The sequence below is a fragment of the Netta rufina genome, assembly GCF_964035555.1.
Source record: "Netta rufina genome assembly, chromosome: 4".
In the NCBI taxonomy this organism is placed as follows: domain Eukaryota; kingdom Metazoa; phylum Chordata; class Aves; order Anseriformes; family Anatidae; genus Netta; species Netta rufina.
In genome coordinates, this window is record NC_140127.1 from 36,733,274 (window position 1) to 36,753,133 (window position 19,860).

At 41.6% G+C, this 19,860-nt stretch overlaps 1 protein-coding gene across 1 annotated transcript in view; it reads left to right on the forward strand.

The window, feature by feature from the left end:
* Nucleotides 1-19,860, forward strand: part of RNF150 (ring finger protein 150) — a gene marked incomplete at its 5' end in the record, with an annotated part of 120,065 nt that overhangs the window by 82,434 nt on the left and 17,771 nt on the right. Inside the window, one exon of the mRNA XM_084286851.1 lies at nucleotides 5,729-5,939. Within this exon, the coding sequence (XP_084142977.1) occupies nucleotides 5,729-5,939 (211 nt within the window). The remainder of the gene's footprint in view (nucleotides 1-5,728; nucleotides 5,940-19,860) is intronic.

Sequence of the window (19,860 nt, forward strand, 5' to 3'; positions counted from 1 at the left end):
CATGTTGCAGAGGAGCTGGTTGGGGCAGAAGGGAAACACCAGCCACTTGGTTGCATCCCCAGTCCTTTGCCTGTCTGTTCCCATTCTTCTCTTCCTGCCACATTATTGATTTGTTAATTAATTTCCTAAGGGTAATACAAGCTGAAATGTGTGACTCTACCTTTCTCCTGCATCCCACTTCTATTAGCAAGAAAGGATGTGTGTTGGGTGTTGGGGTTTGTGTGTCCCCAACATAAGCCGGCCCAGCTTATCGAGCAGGGGATTGCTTACTGGTGTTTCAGATTTATACATTGTTTTGTACAGCTTTTGTTTGTGTTTTAAATCAGGGCTGGTTTGTGTTTTTGGGGAGTTTTTTTGTTGTTGTTGTTTTGTTTTGTTTTGTTTTTTTAATTCCACACTCAATTCAAATATCAAAGCAGAAGGTCTACAGATAAAAATTTCCCTGATATACCAGGTGAGAACAGCTAATTGCTCATTTTAGGGAGCCAAATCTCTTTTCTGTCAGATTTGTCTTAAAGTCTATCTGTAGCAAGCTCTGTGCTACTAATTCCAATTAGGAAGATGTCTACCGGTAACTAAGCACGTGGCAGACCCCATGCTAAAAGAGAAATGGTTAAGCTCTTTGTACTTGATACAATTAGGTGTGGTTAGAACTTGTTAAAAATAAATCTTTTTAGGTTGCTTGTTTCTAACCAGATCGTGTATGTCAGTACTGAAACCCTGGTCAGTACATGAACAGGTGCTGTAAATGCCCTCCCCAGTTACAGATGGTGACACACCAGCTCACATATGAGAGAGCTGTATAAAGTAAAATAGATCGCAGAATCACAGAATGGCTGAGGTTGGAAGGGACCTCTGGAGATCATCTAGTCTAGATGTTAAGGTCTTCCAGCAAGTTTAGTACCGTCTATCAGTATTTACATCCAGAACATGGCTCTCAGACTTAACTGGCAGCTGCTGAAGGCTAAGCATGTATGCAAATCAGACAGGTTGTCTGAGGCTGGGTACATCAAGGGGAGGAAAAACATGCTTACAGACATTGTGCAGAAGTTTTGATTTGCAAGACTGGCTTTACTATACATCAACAGCTCTGTAGCAGCAGGTATAGAATCTAACTGCCATGATTAGGAGTTGAAGCATCATTCAGTTTCCTCAGCCTTCGTTTTAGCTCTCACAGCCCCGATGTTGTCTCTGTGCTGTGTGGCAGAAGGGGGATCCATTCTGCTTCCTGAGTGCGAACTTTCCACACGGAGATTCAGTGGAAATAGCTGTGCTGATCTTGTAATTAAGGATAGTGTTGTAACCCACATACACAACTGGGTCAAATTAAGATTTCAGAGTCAGCCTCAGCACTGCTCTGTCTTAACATCCAAGTGTTTGATTTTTAGTGTTAATGTTCCACTAGCCAAGTTTGTTCAAAGGATTTTATTTTATTAATTTCTGTAAAAATTTTCCTAGCATGTTCTAAGATGACAAACTGAAAACAGCCCGCTCCATCATTTGGAGAAAGCATACTGGCTGCCACGTGCATGAGGCATTGGTTAAAGTTAGGGAGGGAGAGGGAAGAGCTGCGTGTTAGCTTTACCCCTTGAGGTGAATTACAGTAGGAATGGTTGTCCATGGGAACTGGGAACATATGGTAGCCTTCATGTCAAGGGTTTCCTCTGGATGACAGCAAAGGGAACAGGAGTCTGAGAGCATCAGGTAGCTTGGGGGTTTAAAATTCTTGTACTGCTATCAGTTCCTGCTCTGTTCTCTCTGCTTTCTCTTTTTAAAATCTGCTTTAACTTCCGCTGCTGCTTCTCCTACCTTGTCTCCTGTCCCTGCTGCTTCTCTGCATAGCCCCCTCCTGCCTGGTGTCACTGCCCATGCTTCTGCTCCCTGCTCATCTCACAGGACCTCTTCTCCACCTGCACAGACACTGAGCATCCTCACCCTTCTCTTTGCCCCATGGCAGCAGCTTAGGGCAGCTCGGGAGGGTGTTGGTCCTGTGCAGTGGTTTCTGGTGGCACAGCCAGCTTCCCGGCACCACACAAAGCCCTGTTCTCCTTGGAGACTGCAGTTGTCAGTCCCTAATAAGTCACCAGGCTCCATCAGCACACATGAACTGATTTTTTCAGAGGCTCATAATTTAGCCAGATGTCAGTGGGCTGTTGTGGGAAAAGACGTTTCCCGGGAAGAAGCTGTAAAGCTCTAGGGCTTCTCAGCAAGAGGTGGCAAACGCTTCTGTAGAGTGGATAAAGCAGAATGCCATTCCCTAACCACATTCTTGAGCCTTGCTGAGCCATCTTAGCTGAAATTTCCACACAGAGAAAAGAAGCCTTAGGCAGGCAGCAGTCTCTGATGGGAAGCTTGAGCACCAATTTGCCAAGGATCTTTGCAGATTTTACAATGGGAGGAATGAGGAAATCTTACCATCAGCAGGACTATTAGTTTTTCTACTGCCAGCTGAATGCTTGTCCTATAGTTCTCGTTAAAGAGCTGGCTTGTGCAACTGTAGATAGATTGTGCTTCATTTAGCAGAAAGACCTGGGATTTTCCAGGAAATTATTGGTTAAAAAAGAAATTTCTAAATATTTCAATTCACTTCACATCTAAACTCTCCATTTAATTTGTAACAACGACTTCAGATTATCTGCCCTAAAACCAGGATCTGCAGGCTGCAGTGAGGCACTAAACTGTCTGCACTGATTTTCACGGTAGCTGAGCACCCTAACATCCCAGCCTTTCACCGTGGCACTCTGCAGCTCCAGAGGATAATTAACTGAATATCTATCAGCAAACGTTTGGAGTAACCTTTTCCACCGTCTCTGTGCTGGTGAATCCAGCTCACAGACTTTACCTCTTTTGGCTGTAATATTTGAAGTGAATTATCAGTGCAAGTGACTTTCACTTTCAAAGACCTACATTGCTTTTGGGAAGATCATATCGCATAAAATAGTTTCCTTCTGCTTCTCCCTCTTTTCTGCAAATATCTGCTGGATAAGCAGACAGCTGCATTTTTGGCAGCAGATTGGATGACTTGAAGCTATTCACTAAGAGCCTTAGCCAAGCGCTCAGAAGTCAATACAAAGCCTTCCCTTGACTTTAGTGGAATTGTGCCCTCAAAGCACTTACATGCAGGGAATGAGTGAAACCAATATAATTAAACTTAGCAGATGTATCTGGGTCACCCTGACAGCAAAAAACTTAATGTAGTTTTTTCGATCAGTATTTTATATTGTTAGTTTTATAGTATGCTGCCTAATTTGCGATATTTTTCCAACTAAAATGATTCAGGAGTAAAGGGATTAATTATATCAAGTAACGTTATTTTAGCATCTTTTTTTATGTTTGGTTTGGCTTTCAATTATTTTTAAACATTTAAAAGTTAGCGATAAAGCCCCATTCTAGGAATAACTGGAATCAGAGCAAAGGACAGACAACTGATCCCCTGAAAAAAAATTCAAAATAATTTTTCTTAGAGTACAAAATAAAAAAGCAGGTCTTTTTTCTTTAAGATAGACTGCCCTCAAAGTCAAATGTAATTTTAAAATGAAATTCTGAAGGCATTTGTTATAATAGCTGAGGGTGAGGGAAAGAACGGTAGATCTAATGAATGATTTGGATCCAAGGCCTATAGATAAATAATTGGTGTTTTCACTCAGAAAAGTACAAGTTTGGTGGGTTTCATTAAAGTCACGTGTAGCTGGATGTGCCTTTATCCCGGTTGTGAGGAGCTCTCGCTGCCTGGGGATTAGGTTGGAGCCAGACAATGGCAATTGTAATTTTTATCCCAAACTTCAGCTTGTGGATACAAGTCACATGAGGATTGTGTAAAGTTCACGTCTTTTTCATTAGGAACATTTGTAAAAAAAAATACTCAGGAGATGGCAGCAATCAGACAGGGAATATATGGGAAAAGAGAAAACACAGTAAGGTCCTACTTCTGCAAAAAATGCAAGCATATGGTAACCTCCAGAGTTCAAAGGGATTACCCTTGTGCTTAAAGCTAAGCCTCTGTTTATGTCTTTGCTGTATATTTTGCTTACTTTCTAGATGGCTGCTGTTGGAGACAGACAGGTTCTGAAAATTTTCAGAAATGCCTTAACAAGTGAGACACCTGAGTGTAGCAAAAATCAGATCCACAGAGCAGGTTCATCACGTCTGACTTTAGCCATCCAGATGCTGGATTTCCAGCCTAGCAGCTTAAGCCCCTCTCTGTTTAGTGGTGAGCAGTAGGAAGGTAGAAAGGGCAATTCATAGCACTTACCATAGGGCGGGATGAATCACACAGCAAAATTATCTCAGACTATTGAAATTAGAGGAAGCCCAACTGACTGATCCAGATTAGCCTTCTGACTCCTGGACAATAATGATAAATGTGAACAACATACATTTATGTTTCCTAGCTTAACAATGTATCTACGTCATTGCAGCTCAACCTTGCAATGCCCCTTTGCCATTTTGGACCTGCCAAACAGTATCCTCGTTTCTGAATTATCCTTGCTTTTTGTTATGGTACATTAAAACTTCAAGTCCAGATCTTGAAATAGTTACGCAAAAAAGTTTTCTCCATGCCTTGGGGAGAACTAGACCCAGCTGTGCGGGATAATGGCACAAGAATCTGTTTCCTCTGAGAGCAAAAAGAACCTTTTACTCCTGTTTTACACCAGTGTTTATGGGGAGCTCCATAGAAGTCACTGCTCTGTGAAGGGGAGCATCAGACTTTTAAACAGGCCTAGAGAAATCAGGGGTAGAAATTAGTTGACTTCTTAATCACCCAGCTTGACTGTAGTTGTCTTGCTGGACAAACAGTCCTCCCTGCCCACTTGAATGCTCAGTGTTCTCCCCAGATAGGTGCTTTGACATTAAGGATGCAGTGTAAAAGGTGCACACTAAAACACCCTCTCATTGCTTCCCCGTAAGCTCAATAGAAAGGCAGGCACCTGACTTGAAAAGCTTGGCTCGTTCTGTAGGGGTAGTCATGTTCACTATAAAACTGCAAGAAAGAAGAAATTACAGAGTACTTGCATCCATGCTGTCTGAATCGCAAACCAAGGAGGAGTCTGATCTAAATAAAACTCTTCAATTTTCCAATATTGTTTGTTTGTTTCTTTTCTCATCATTTTATTTATGCAGGAAATACAGCATTAGCAAAGAAAAAGATCTTTTCATGTTAAAATACTGTCTTATCAACAGTTTTAGCTTCTATTTTCGCACCCCACACATAGATGCGCCCACAGGCAGTTCCGTGAATTCCTATTTCTGAAAGCTCTGATATCAGCTCAATAAATGCATATTGAGATAAATGATAATCATCCCCCTTCAGCTACTGTCTGTGTTTACATTTGTAATCTGACTCAGCAATCTGCCTGTGTTGAGCAGATCATACCAATAAGTGAACTATTTTGTCAATTTACATGCTCCCAAAACCTTTAAGAAGTATAAATAAGGATATTTAGAGATTGTAAGTGACAGTCTAGCACTGCATATTTCCAATGCATGCTTTGGATCTCTCTTCCAACAGATTGCATTAATAGGTTTTAAGCAAGCAAACTGTGTGTGTTTATTCATCTTATGTTGCCATTTTCAGTACTTGTTCATAAGCAGTTCCATGGGAATCAAGAAAATGACAATAGGAGCAGTGGGTTTAAGAGAAAATTAAAAAGATTAAAAAAGTAGGAGCAAGTAAATGAAGTGTTTTTATAAAATCAAAGCTCAATTTTCTTCTTTCTCTTCCCATTAGCCAAACGCGGATTGCATGGATGATATACCTCCGGACTTGGAAGCATCCATAGGAGGACCTCCAACCAACCAGATAACAGGAGCCAGCGATATAACAGTGAACGAGAGCTCTGTTGCTCTGGATCCCCCGGTGCGGACTGTGGGAGTGCTACAAGTCATCCAAGATGTAGACTCCTTTCCCCAGGCTGGGGAGAGTAACTTCACAACAAGCAGTAAGTTCCTCTTTCTGGCAGAATTTGCACTGACAGAAATTATTAGAAACCTGAATCACAAACCGATATTTAATGGGGGAAAATGGCCTTTGAGGCCTTTTTTACTGGAGCAATGACCTTACCTTAAGCCAAGTGGAAATCTACAAGGTAAGTAGATGTAAATATCGTGTCATTCTGCTGCACTGCAAACACTCTAAGCCTGTGTCCGAATCTGTGTGTAGGATAACAAACTCTAATTGGAGTCCCCCACATGGACAGAAGAACAAGCTATTTCATTCAGTACAAAGAAGTACAAAGTTATGGTCACCTTCAGGTATTGTTTACATGTCCTTTGGTCTGCCTTTTTTCACCGGGCTACATGACCATATGGAATTTATTACCTGCATATGATAAAATAAATAGTAAACTCAGCAATCTCTTCCACTGCCTTTGGTCAAGAAAAAAAGAATGTTGAATTCTGTTCTTGCCTTTCTCTTTATCTTCTTACGCCAGCTGAAGCTTGTCTGATTATTCATACTTGAATTTCTCATTTCATAAAGATTGATGGTCCTGTACTTGAAAACTTGAGTACGGTGATGTAATGCTGCCGATTTGTACTAAAAAGGAGAAATTTGGAGGTTTTCAGTGTAGTTTTTGCTTGTTCAAGAGGTGCCATTTGAGCTAGTAACCCTCAAAATGTCTACATGGCTCTGTTTCTAATGTTTCTGATGTTCATTGTTGAAAATCTACTTCTGACAGTTTGAAAAGAATGGTTGTCAGTTGTTTTGAGTGAGGATTGTTTAAAATTCTCGCTTTTAGGTAAAATAGCAGATCAGTAGAAAATACATATCTGTTTGATACCAGTTGGTGCATTAGTATTGACAAGAATATTGTAGAAAATCATCAGATATACTTGAAGGGAGGTAGGAGAGTGTGATAAAATACAGGCTTGTATATGTAACCAACACAGCTCCTGGAAAAAAAACAATACTTTCAAGCATTTTTACGTACTACTCCGACTCTGGGTGTGACACCAAAAAAAATGTGATGTGTAAAAGATTGGAGAGACATGAGAGGGCTAGGCTGAAATGATCATATTTTCCTTCATGTTGCAGCCACTGTCATGGCAGTGAAAATAACTTCTGGAAATACCGGACTTGTGACCTTAGGCATAAGTGACCCAGGAGTGGATTTTTAAACTCGTCTTTTGTGGATTAGGTACTTGTTTCAGTTTGGGTCCTTTTATGGTCAAAATATTGGATCCAGCAAAGGGTGTGAGCAACAGGGTTATAGACCCAGCTGTGATCTGTGGCCAGCCTGTCAGCTGGTGGGATATGACTTTCTCAAGCCTCCTTGGGTGCTGGCAAGGGCTGTTCAAAACAAGATGTTATTTTGTTCCTTCCAGTAATTGTTTTTAAATACATTTGAGGCTGATTTAAACTGTGAGAGAAAGATTTTGCCACAATGCTACTAAAGGCTGAGATAGACTCTGGTCCCAATGTTCCTGAGGCCAGCAGCTCCCCTGGCAGATAACTACCCTTGTCCCACTGTTCTTTACGAGGTCCAGTACTGAGGTAGGGAAGAAAGGCCATGGTGTGTCCTTTACACCCGCAGCTGTATGTCCCAAATTGAGAAAAGCCAGCAGCCCGGTCTAAAGTCCAACGTTAGGGGCAGTTCATGCCTTTCATCCCAGGATCTTGGCATGTCAAGAAGCAGTTCTTTTGGTTTGTCGTCAGTGGTAACAATGGTGTCGAGGCAGCCAGGGAACACAAGAGCTCAGTAACTCTCCAGCCGTGCTCTCCCCCTCCAGGTTTGTTTTGAGAGTCTGCAAAAGTGTTAGTGTCCGTCCAAACACATTTGTTCTTCATTTTCCATGTTGCCAGCTAAGTAACTGGTTGAAAAAGTTGCTTTGAGCCAGAGGAGCACAACAGGGCTGCAGATGCTTTATTTTGCCTTCGTGCCCTCCCTTTTTTCCTTGCCTTTGATGACACTGGGCAACAGTCCCTAACACCAGGCAATCCTGAGGGCTGACAGCAGAGTCCCTGGATGAGAAACTTGCACCAAGGCCAGAGGGTCTGTCCCGACGCTCAGGTAATGAGGCAACAAACCACAGAGCTCCCAGAGCTCACTCACACATCATTGGTATGTTGTAGCCAGGAATCTTCGTCTGGATTTCTCATCTCACAGTGGAATACAGAACTTGAATATCAGTCAGTTGTAGGTGTGGAAGTTTACATGCTGTCATCACCACATCCAAAGTGGTGCAATTTGCAGTAGTTCCCAGCAACAGAGCCATTTGGTCTCTTTTTGTAGTGGAGCTCACAGTAAAGATGAGCTCCTTGGAATCAGCCCCCAGCTTCCAACCATCAGTGCTGGGAATTTGTACCTCTAGCTGGCATATGTGGCTTTGAGGCTGTTCAGGCACTCTGAAAAGTAGAGCTTAGCATCTCAGGCAGCCTGAACTCTAAGCCAGTGAAAGCGAGCATCCAGAACCACCATCTAGTTGTGGTATGAAACCAAATACTAACTAAATCAGAGGGCAGCTGTAGCCTAAATAGCTGGGTCATCGCTGTCATATAGTTGGGACCTAATAGGCATTGTGGCTGCATATTGTATTCAGGCTTTGTATTTCTTATTTCCAGAATCCTCATAGTTACACAAGTGCAGAGCTTGCTAAGCATGCCCTTTCTGTGAACTATCCTGCCTGGGAATGCATACGTGCTGACGCTGATTGCTCCTAGGAATTTTTGCTGAAGTTACTAGATTCTGGCCTCTTTACATAGCATTGGTGACGGAAACATACTCCAAGGCTGAATCTGTGCTAATTTTTTTTCCCTCATTTCTGAATCTCTGTAGACTGCCTCCCATGCAGTCTTGACGTGGCAGCCTGTGCCCAGCACCACAAACACCCATCTTTGCATCCCTTCTTTTTCCTGGCAAAGTTCAGTGGTCCATGATATAAGGGACTTGCTGCCTCTTCCCACCCATTTCTGCAATACTTTTTGCTTAATTGCTGTTGCATCCTTTTGGTTTGTTGATTAATCATTCTGGTATTGTTTTCTTGGTTTGGTTTTAATTTCCCTTTCCAGCGAGCATTCAGAGCCAGAAGGGCTCCCACAGTGTGTCCGGAGGGAGGATATTTTCAGAATACTGTTCACATCGGGTGAAATTCTGTCTCCATTGAAATCTGGTGGCAAAGCTCCCACCTACTTCAGTGGGAACGGTTTTTAATTTCTGGAACTCAGACGGTGCTTTTCTTTTTATGTCTGTGAGTGTGCCCAGCAGATATTTCCTCTTCTCTCCCTCCCTTTTTCTCCCCGTGCTCCTGAACAGATGATGGCTTCCAAAGGACCCTTGGCAATGTGGTGTGCTGCAAACATCTGGATGGTCTTCACGTGGGGGGGCCTGTCCCTAGAGTTCCTTGCTAAACCAAGCTTCTCCTGTGTAATAGCACTGAGCACTAAAAAAATGGACAAGCAGTACCTCTCAGCTGGCTTCTACCGAGATCCAAGCCCTCATGGGCATGTCTACAGGCCAAAGGCTGTTCAGTACGTAGTCTTAGTGACTGTCTTGTGGTGGGATTTCATGCAGGATCCTGGGATAGCGTCTTAAAATGTGGTATTTCTGTAATCAGTTGCTGAAAATGGATGGATGGGAAAAATGAAAAACTGGAATTGGGGGGAAAAAAGGAGCATGAAAAAATGAGTGAAATACATAAGAGTTCATCTCAGCAGAGTTTCCTGCTTTGACCTATTAGAGCAGGTCCAGAGGAGGGCAACAAAAATTACCAGAGGGCTGGAACACCTCTCCTATGGAGAGAGGCTGAGAGAGTTATGGTTGTTTGGCCTAGAGAAAAGAAGACTGGGGAGAACTTCTTGCAGCCTTTCACTATATAAAGGGCACCTACAAGAAAGATGGAGAGAGACCCTTGGGTATGTAGTAACAGGACAAGGGATAATGGTTTTAAACTAAAAGAAGGTAGACATAGATGATGTATAAGGAAGAAGTTCTTTACTGTGAGGGTGAGGCCCTGGCACAGGCTGTGGATGCCCCATCCCTGCAGGTGTTCAAGGCCAGGCTGGGTGGGCTTTGAGCAACCTGGTCTGGTGGGAGGTGTCCCTGCCCATGGCAGGGGAGATAGAACTGAATGGTGTATAAGGTCCCTTCCAACTCAAACCATTTGATGATTCTATGAGTCTATTAATTTTCAACTTTCAAGATGGTACGAAAGAAGATAATATTTTTCCCCAGTAATGCATCATAGCAATTTGTGCTGCCCAATTTTTTAGTACTGAGTTATACAAAATGTCAATATGACATCTTTGAAAAATCCAGCACGGGTGGAATTTCCTGCTTTACAGACATCGTGAGTGTGAGCTAGACTAAGGCTTAACTTGGCTAAGGTCTGAACTTGAGAAGTTCTGAGCTGCACCAGCTTTGGCGGAGTGGAAGGTGGATTTGGGATTTGATACTTAGCAATATTATTTGGGTCAGGCTCAGCCGGGGTTGAATGATATGGTTTAAAAATGTAGTTCACTGGGAAAGTAGCGTCTAAATGCTTTAAAAGTTGTGTGATGCTTGCAAGAGAAAAAGTAGATTTTTTTTTAATCTTTTATAGCATCTATGATCATTAATGTCCCTCAGTCCATGTAGTATTTTATAATCTCTGCAGTAGATAATAGGCACTGACTGAGTCTTTGCTCTGTGTTGGTAAATACCCCTAGATTTTCAATTTAGACAAGCTTTTATCCTCTCTTCAGTGTGATGTCCTGTCATTACTGCATGAGGCCTCAGAAATCCCACCAGTACTATCTCTGTAGCTGGAGTAAAATTCATAAATAATTCTACTGCAAAGATGGGCAGAGGTTTTAATATGAAAAACCACAAACTCTCCCCAAAGGTGTCTCATTACCTGCAAAGTCTGCTGAGTTTGGCAGGCTGTAGAACAGCATTGGCAGTCCAGGGAATATCAGCAGTTCCTTTTCTGCCTCCCATTTTGTTCCTTCCTTAAAACCCTGCCAACAAGTAGCTTGTCATGACTGTTAGGACACTTTCAAGTGTCTTCGATAGCTCTTCATTAAATCTATTAATATAGCTTCTCAAGTAATTATTTTGATCTGTGTATGTCTAAAATGTCTTTGTGAAGAATAATCAACCTTTGGAAGAGGATGGAAGTGCATGATAAGAGTCTGATCCACTGTTGTCTTGTCACCACTTGACTGTTCTTCTTTGCTATTAATAGGGGTTTTTTTAAGCAGAAGTAAAGGGGGAGGAAAAGGTGGGAAAAGTCCCTAGACAGTAGTTAATACGGAAAGTTATTAACACTTGCATTAGCACCTAACATGGTCCTGGAGACAGAATACTGGTGGGACCTAGTTAAAGACTGAGCAGATTGGGTCCCATGTGTCTGAGGTATGACATAAGTCCTGGTGGCTCTATTAAAAGCTTGTGCGGATGTTGCACTACATAGTTATCGTGGACTGAAAATTCCGGTGAGCTGAGGTCCCACATTCATTTTGAGACTCGCACCAGTGCCAGCATAGCACTGGTGGTTTGGAAGGCCAGCAGTGGTTTGAAAGGGTCACTGGTTGAAACATAGCAGGCATTAAAAATGTTTTCTGCATTGTTACGTATACCTTAAAGGCTCCTGCTAGGCTGTGTGAGTGGATAGTTTTTTGGTTATAAAACTGCTCTTCTTTTCCATATGTTGAGACGTGAAATTCAAAGTGTTTCTGTACAGCAAATAGCAGAAAGATGTTCAAAGTGCTGTGAAACAAGGACCAATTTAAAATCTTTTTTTTTTCATTGTTGGTGTTTTTTGTTTGGTTTTCTGTTTCACATCTGCTATATGCATTGTCATTGGATATAGAGCAAGCAGGAAACTATGTTTTTTATCAAATGTGTCTTATTCCCCTTAAACACGCTGAGCTGTCCCTGTGGCGTTATCAGGGTGTACAGTAAGTACATGTGATAGTGACTCCATCTCAGCCTACAAGACTTGTGCTTCTCTCCTGCAGAAAGCCACGGGGCAGCGGTAGAGGAAGATGCTGGCCTAGACTTGGCTTCTGGAAGAGGGTGATGGTCTTTGCCTAGTGCTTTAGACATAATTGTGAGAAAAATCAGCATCCCATTGTAAGGTCTATGACATTCTGGGGCAACAAGTTTTTAAATCATCGCAAAAACAGTTCTGTGGCAGCCGTGCAGCCAAGGCTGGGGAGCCTAAGAAATAAATAACGTACTGCAGTAGTGAAGGCTCCCATTTATATGTCTCTGCATACCATTGCTGTGGCAGCTACCAGCTTGCCTCTCTCTGTCACAAATTACTTATTCCTGCCTCTGTGTTACCCTTCTGCTGTGCGGCTATGTTGCGAGCCCAATCCAGAAGCTAACCTTTTTTTCCTGGGTTATTTTCCATTTGGATCAGTTCCGTGATGCAGAAGTAGTTGTGCCAGTACAATGGGAGGAAAGAAATGTGGAGTACAAGAGAAGAGAGGGCCGAATAAGCCAGCTATAATAATGCTATTGCCAAAAACAAGCTCAGCATCTCAGAAGTACAGCTAGACCCTACACAGCTGTCTGTTTTGCCCAGAAATCAGAATAAACAAATAGGCAAAGTAAACAAGAAGTTTCAAATTTCATTTGAATAATCACACCAGAGTGTACAAGCATCTTGTTAATAGTCTCTGAATATGAAAGACATAAGGGATTTATTATCTATTATGATGAAACTCAATTAGTAAGGAAAAGTGCCATTGTAAAAATTGTGATGGCACACAAGTATGTCCCTAGAAATACCATTTCCAATTGTTCTGCTTGTGCATTATATATGTACAGGGGAAAAGGGGATCTGAGGGCTGGGATCAGGGTGAGGTAGCTTACGTCTTTATTTATACTTTACTGTCTCAGGCAGGCATCTAGATAAAGCATTGAACAACAACGTGTTTAAAGAAAAATCGACAAACAATGTAGAGTCAAATACAAATCTGAACTGCAGAGAGATGACTTAATACTAGTTGTTCTCTTTGATTTATTCTTGGAGAATGAAAGCCTTGCCTTGCAAGAGATGTTCGGCATTTTACTTGCAAGCTGCTTGATTATTTGGGATTCAATCTCACATCTCTAATGTCTGTGGAGTTTTTGTTCTCATCAGTTTTTACACAAAAGCCTCCACTGAAGTCATCAGGAAGAGCTTTTTAAGTTACAATGTGCTACAGAGATTCTCAATCTTTTTTCTGATCAATTCAGGAACAAAGACAAATGGGAGACACAAGGGACCAGCTGGGATCAGCACCTGAAAGTAAGAATTAAGAAGTCAGACCAAGCAGCAGCCGTGTAGCTGGGCAGGCAGAGAAAAGGCAAGCTTCCAGGGTCAGTCCTGCTGGTTGCTGCCGTTGTTTCAGGCAGATAAGCAAAGCAAAATTAATGTTTGAGTGTACTGCACAGACCCCAGAAGCCCCTGTCAGGGTCTACTGTAGCAGTCATTATATATACAGATAGTAAAGGATGGAGCCACTTCTGAAAAATTCATGGGTAATAGCACATACAGAAGGCAAACAAATCTAATAAATTTAGCGGGGAAAGAACGACAGTGAAAAGCCAGCTGTGCCTATGGGAGGGTGAAAGCGTGAGGCTGAAATACTGGAGCTGCTCGTAGAAAGTAGTGCTGTATTTGCCGCAGTCATCTTTGATGCTGCTTGCATCGCTTCATAATGGAGCATACATTAGCTTCAGCACTCTCATAGTGTCACGACAAGTTTGAAGGTGACTCAAATGAAGAAGTAAGCCAGGCAAAAGCTCTACTGTTGTGCTATTTCTAGGCATTGTTTTTTTGTTTTTTTTTTTCTCCTTATTCATCTAGGCTAGTCAGTGAACATGGAAGAAAATCATTTTGCACCTGGAAACCATCTGGTTTCTCACAAGCATTTAAGGGATCACAAGCGTGCTTACACATGCATTTCATGTGTTGTAATCAGCAGGTATGAGTTGCCTTTAGAAACAGAGTAAGTGAAAGAGCTGTGTGTGTGCCTGTGTGGTTTTGTTTGACAGATAAATAATCTTTCAGGAGATATCTGGCCTGCAAGAAACATCCAAAAGTGATGTTCTTTAAGTTTTCTCCAGATTCTTGTAGGGACAGCAAAAAAGAAAAGGTAGTCATATTTGCTCATGGAAGGAGACCAGTCATGTCCTAGCGTGGTTTTGAGACAGCTCGTTCTTTTGTTACTTACCTCCAATTCCAGCTGAATTCAGGGTGCTTCAGAGATGCTTGAGGGTGACCCCAGCAACCAGTCAGTTCACCTAGATGAGAGAGTTCTCACTAAATCTTAGGAACTTGACTCATCTTCTTGTGCTGGGCGTGGGCAATTTTGACCGAAGATAGCTCCTGAAGCTGATGCTTTGAAACTGATAGGCCAGGTGGAGAAACTGGCTTATGGGTTTTTTTGGAGAACATGAATGACCAGAAGAAATGTAGGTAACAGGCGAAGCCCAACATCCAAAAGGAAATATCCCAGCTACTGACCTGAGTATTAGGAATGGATTTTCTCCTGCCTCAGAGTCTGGGGAGATGAGGGAGGTGGGTAGGCCTTCACATTCTCAGATGCTGAAAATAGGACCCACACACTTGTTTTTTAGCCCAACTAGATGCCATTTTTGCCACTCCACTGACCAGGTCAATATCCTGAGGAATATACTCAGGCTGTACTCAGCATAGTGCACAGGGGCATCAGAGCTGCATTAATGAATATCTGGGCTTCCAGAGTGCCCACAGAATATATGATGGAATATCCACTCAACTCGGTATGTTATTGTGACTGTCTTTTGCAAGTGCAGACCTGTGACTGTTCTTTTCACTGTAATTCATATCAAACATATCTATCTGAAGCACTCAGAGAGCAGACAAGAACATACACTCTGTTTTGACAATAATTAGAGCCTATGTTAATACAGATATTAACGTGCAAAACAACTTATCTGCAGATCTCTGTGGTGAATTTCTGTTATGTTTGCCACTATCTCGGTACCATAGTGCTGTAAGACAGTGAAGAGCCATATTCCTTCAGGGAGAATGCATTGAAAATGTGTAGAACAAAGATAATACTAGCAAAGTCAGAGAAGCATAGCAGAATATGAAAAGCACTTAGCTAAAATAGCTTTATTAGATTGCAATATCTCAGTGAAAAAAAAAAATCACCCGAAAAAGGTTTCAGATCTGCCAGTTCCTTTTGCAGTTAGGTAAATATGGCAATATTTTCAGCTGCTAACATTTCTTTGGAAGGCAGCCTCCAAATGTGATGTCAGGTACATATGACAAACCTTGCTTCAGGTTTTGCCTCATGTGCAAGGGATATTGAAGATGAGACATCGCTAAACTTTATTACTTCTTTATAATTGCTTTTTGAAAAGGTAGTGGCACCAGAAAATTGTCTTTCTACGCATGAAAAGCTATCAGTCTGTAAGGCCAAAATAGTCTCAGAGTAGGATACTTTAGAAAAATGACCCTTTGCAACCTGCTCTGGGAGATGTAATGTGCATTCCCAGATGCTGAGCAGCCTGCAGCCTAAAGGTACACTTTAAAAGAAACACTTTTTCAGAAAAGCTGTGATAGGAAGACTATATTTTCAGTTGTTCACCCTCAAAAGTGCCTTGTTAAACTACCATAATGGCTGCATATTCCACAGGGTGGAAACAATTACATTGTGTGCAGTAATTTTTTCTTCTGTCTTTCTTAAATGAATCCTAAAGTTTCTTTGTGATTATGATTGAAACATGCAAGTTCACTTTTCTTGGAGAAACAGAAAATACACTGTAAATTCATATTCAGCTTCTACCAGTCCTCTTTTCAGACTACGTAAATAATGTCACAATATTTTACCTTTAGTTTACAAAACAAAACTCCCAAGGTCTAAATAGTCTTCTGGAACCACCACTGGAAGAGTGGAGTTGAAATTGAAGAATTTGGATGGAAAAGAAGGGCAGAAGGGGTTAAAACTGAACTTAATTTCATGAAATGTTGACTCTGACTGCAGTAGTGTTCCCAAGAGAACTAATGAATCAGTGCAGAGGCATTTGAATTCTTTGAAGTTCTATGGTTGGTCTCCAGGTTTTAAGACAGCTTTGGTATTTTAACTTTTCCTGGTACCTATCAGTGCGTATCTCTTTCTTCTACATCTCTGAAGAGTGTGAACTCTCACAACTCAAAAGAAGCTGGAATAGGAGTATATATTCACAGCAAGATCGAAATGGACAAAATATGTTCATACAGGGAAACAGCGTTTGAAAATTGCTCTGTTCCAATTTGAAGATGTACTTGTGAAGAGTTAGGGAGGTCTTGATCTCCAAGTGACCTGATGACCATATTTTATTGTAATATTCCAGCTGCAATTTGTCAGAACTTAAATTGACCTTCCCTTCCACTGGTCAAAGAAGAAACTCCAGAAATGGATGTCTCTGTCTTGGCCTTTTTCTTGTTCTCTTGAGCATTTCAGTAAAAATCCATGATGAAACCAAGGAAGGAGGGTTCTGATGCCAGAAGCTGCTCACCTGAAACTGCATAGTGACTGCAAGCTTATTTGAAGGAAAATTTTAAATGGCCCTAGGTTTATGTAACCTAAGACCAGTTTCCTATTGATTTTCCTACTGGGTTTCCTGCTAGCCAGCCCCAGGCCTTCAGGGACACTTGGCCACTGACAAGTCAACCTGGGTGCTAGGACTTATGTGCCCTTGAGGCTGGATCTAGTGGCATTTGGGTGAGATTGTGTTAGCCTTGCTGCTTATTGGCATGGTTGCCTCTCTCTGGGTTTTAATTGTCACATCTTGCATTTTGGAAGCAGCTAAGCAGAGCTAGCTTTGTTGTGATGCTACTTGTGTGAACGGAGAGCAAGGAAAGCAAAGAGGAGCTGGTTGAAAAAGGAGAGGGAGTTTGTTTGTACCCTTGCTTCAGGGTAATTAGAAAAAACAGTTGGCCACACATGTCAGGGAGTCAGATCAAGTTAAATTGTGCCATATCCTTGTTCATAAAGGCTCATTTGGGTGAGGAAAGGGAGATAGGCAGGAAGGAGAAAGGGGGTTAATTAAATTAATTAAAAATCTTTAACTCAATATGCTCGTTAGTTTGGTTTCAGCTTATGTAAAGGCTGACTTTTTTCTTTAAATAAGTGATTTTTTTGTGGATGCATTTTCAGACAAGATTCGAACATAGCAGGCCTGGCCTGGCAGATCAAAGATTTATTTTTTAATAGGAAAAAACAAACATGTTGAGCTACTGCAGCGTTGTCAAAGAAATGAAACTGTTGACCTTTTTCTTTATGAACACTTTTCTCAGTTGTTGTTCTGTACTCGTACGCTTTTATATGAAAGTGCATTAATATACACAGCCTAGCTTGTTGGGGTGTTATCTGGTACACTAACCCTGCTAAGAGAAGAGAACATTTTGGATGTTTCTTTTCCAAGTAGATGGTGGTTCTCTACATCTCTTAGCCATATTTTAATCCACGCTTCATGTGCCTGTGATGAGTTTAAATATACTTGGTTTTCTTTCCTTATAGAATGCTTTTGGTTACATCAAAAATATTGCTAAATCCTTTAAGCAAACTGTGAAAGCACCTTAAAGGAGACACAACAGGCCTTAGATGTTACTTGTCCAAAAATAGTAGGTTTGATACAGTCTCCATACCTTTTTTTTTTTTTTTTCTGATTCCTAAACTAATGGAAAGAGCCACATTTTTCCCAAAGACAGCTCTTTATATACAAATTAAATGAGATTCAATTATTTAGGCTGACAGGCAGTCCTGGCAAGCATTTCTGCTGGATACTCTGGACTGTTTTCAGCTATGTAGGTCTACTATTCTCATCCTGCTAGTACTCAGTCTCAGTTGTAAAAGATTTATAGATTAAACCACCACTGAGAGTGTCATACCCTGCCTGTCAGTCCATAGGTGTCCTCAACAATTTGAGCCATTTTGCATCCCATGCTAAGTGCCAGCCCACGGCCTGGCACAAGTCACGTACTGCTTACAAGTGCCCTGTGGCACACAGGGACCTTTGTGGTATGTAAACCATCTGAACAGTGCAAAGCTCTCGTTTTGGGAAGTATGGAGTGCAAAAGTTCACATTTTGTTGGGGAGAATGCGGTCTGTGACCAGGGTCAAATTCAGTTCTCAGTCAGAGCAGAGATGGCCACAGCCATGGGTGGAAACTTGCTGATAGCAAAACTATTGAGTAGGCAGCAGGAAGGATCAGAGCTGGAATAATTTCTGTTCAAAAACTGTATAATTACACCAGAATCTAATACGTGTTTCAGGGTTTGATAGGTTTGTGAGGTTTAAAAGAAAGGAGTGTTAGCAGCTGAACTCATCTGTCATCAGAGGATGTAAAAAAAAAAAGTTTAATCTCTGTGGGTTGATGTTACATGACGGGTTCTTTTGAAAAGTAGGTGTGATAGCTTTTAACTGACATCTGGCTGCAGTTCTGCACTGACAAAGAGATGAAGTAAGAGGCTGGGGAGCTCATACAGTGAATGATACTAATTCCTAGCAAATCTGAAAGGGATTATATTGTGCAGCCACTACAATAGTGGAGAGTAGGCTCAACTACCCAGGACGTCCCTTGCAGAGTAAGTCTCCGAAGGCTTCGTCTTTAAGTTAAGAGAAATATTCCACATTAAAAAAAAAAAAAAAAAAGTTGTTCTACTGTAGCTGTTTTGAAGCATGATTTCTGTGCTATCTGCCCTTTCTTGCTATTATTTTATTAAAACAACATCGTCACCTAGACTCCAGAGAAGATGAAAAATCTGAAAGCAGTGAAGCATTTCACATTGCTTTAAAGGAGACATTTATGGAAGCTCCAGCAGTTGGTACTGACTCATCTGCAGTATTTGCCAGTGTTCAGTGAAGGACAGGGCTGTGCTCTCCGTGTGTGCACGAGGGAGGACGGGATACATGCACCTATCAAGAATGCATCTGAACACAGCGCACTAGAAATGAAGCTTAGACTGTTCTCAGTTAGGGTAAAATTTCCCTATCTAAGGATTCTGTGAAACTGAATATTAAAGCTTTTTGGTGGAGTATTTAAGTAGTCCTTAGGGCCTCAAAAGTGTATAAAGGCTGTAAGAAACTTGTAGGAAGGAAATTCAAATTAGAAGAATATGTTACTTTGAAAACATCTAGAATTTATTTTTAAAAAAACTACTGCAATTTAAATGAAATTAAGGGCTGACACTTTTGCTTGTCACGTTATTTTTCTTCATTAAGAATGCACATATAAATGGATGAAATTGTTTCTTCTGTATGGAAGGGCTGAATGTTCATGTTTTATTTAATCGATCATCCTATTAATTCTTTAGTGTTCTATGCAGGCAAAAGCACTTGGTTAATCAATTGGATTGGCCTCCCCATGTATTCAGAAGAACGTCTGCTTACCTGTGAGCCCACCGCAGCATTGCAGAAATAGTACAGCTGTGGGGTATGGCTGTAGTCGTCTGTTCAGGTTCTTAATTTGTTCCAATGCCTGTATCAGAGCTAGCTGCAGGACGTGGCATTCCTGCTGATGCCCTGTCTTCAGAAATGACTACGTCTTCCAGCACATGGTGGGGCAGGGAGCTGGGCCAGACACCCTCCAGAGGTCCTCCCAACCTCAACCACTCCCTGAAGCTGGTGAGACTGGAAAGCGCTCTCATTGCTTTTAGACAGGGGACCTCTTACAGAGTCACCGAGACACTGTGCAGTTGAGGCTCCATGGTTCTGTTCTGTTTTTTTCTCAAGAGATTTCTTGCACAGCCAAAGTGCACTTAAATCAATGTTTATCTTTTGAGCTACAGTAAGTAGATAAGCCATGGCCTCTAACAAAACATATAATTGAGCTGTCCAATTCAAATCAGGTTAGACTGTCCTGTAGAGTTCAAGAACATATTTTCACTGGGTTGTTGTGCTGTTCCTGTGATGTGTTC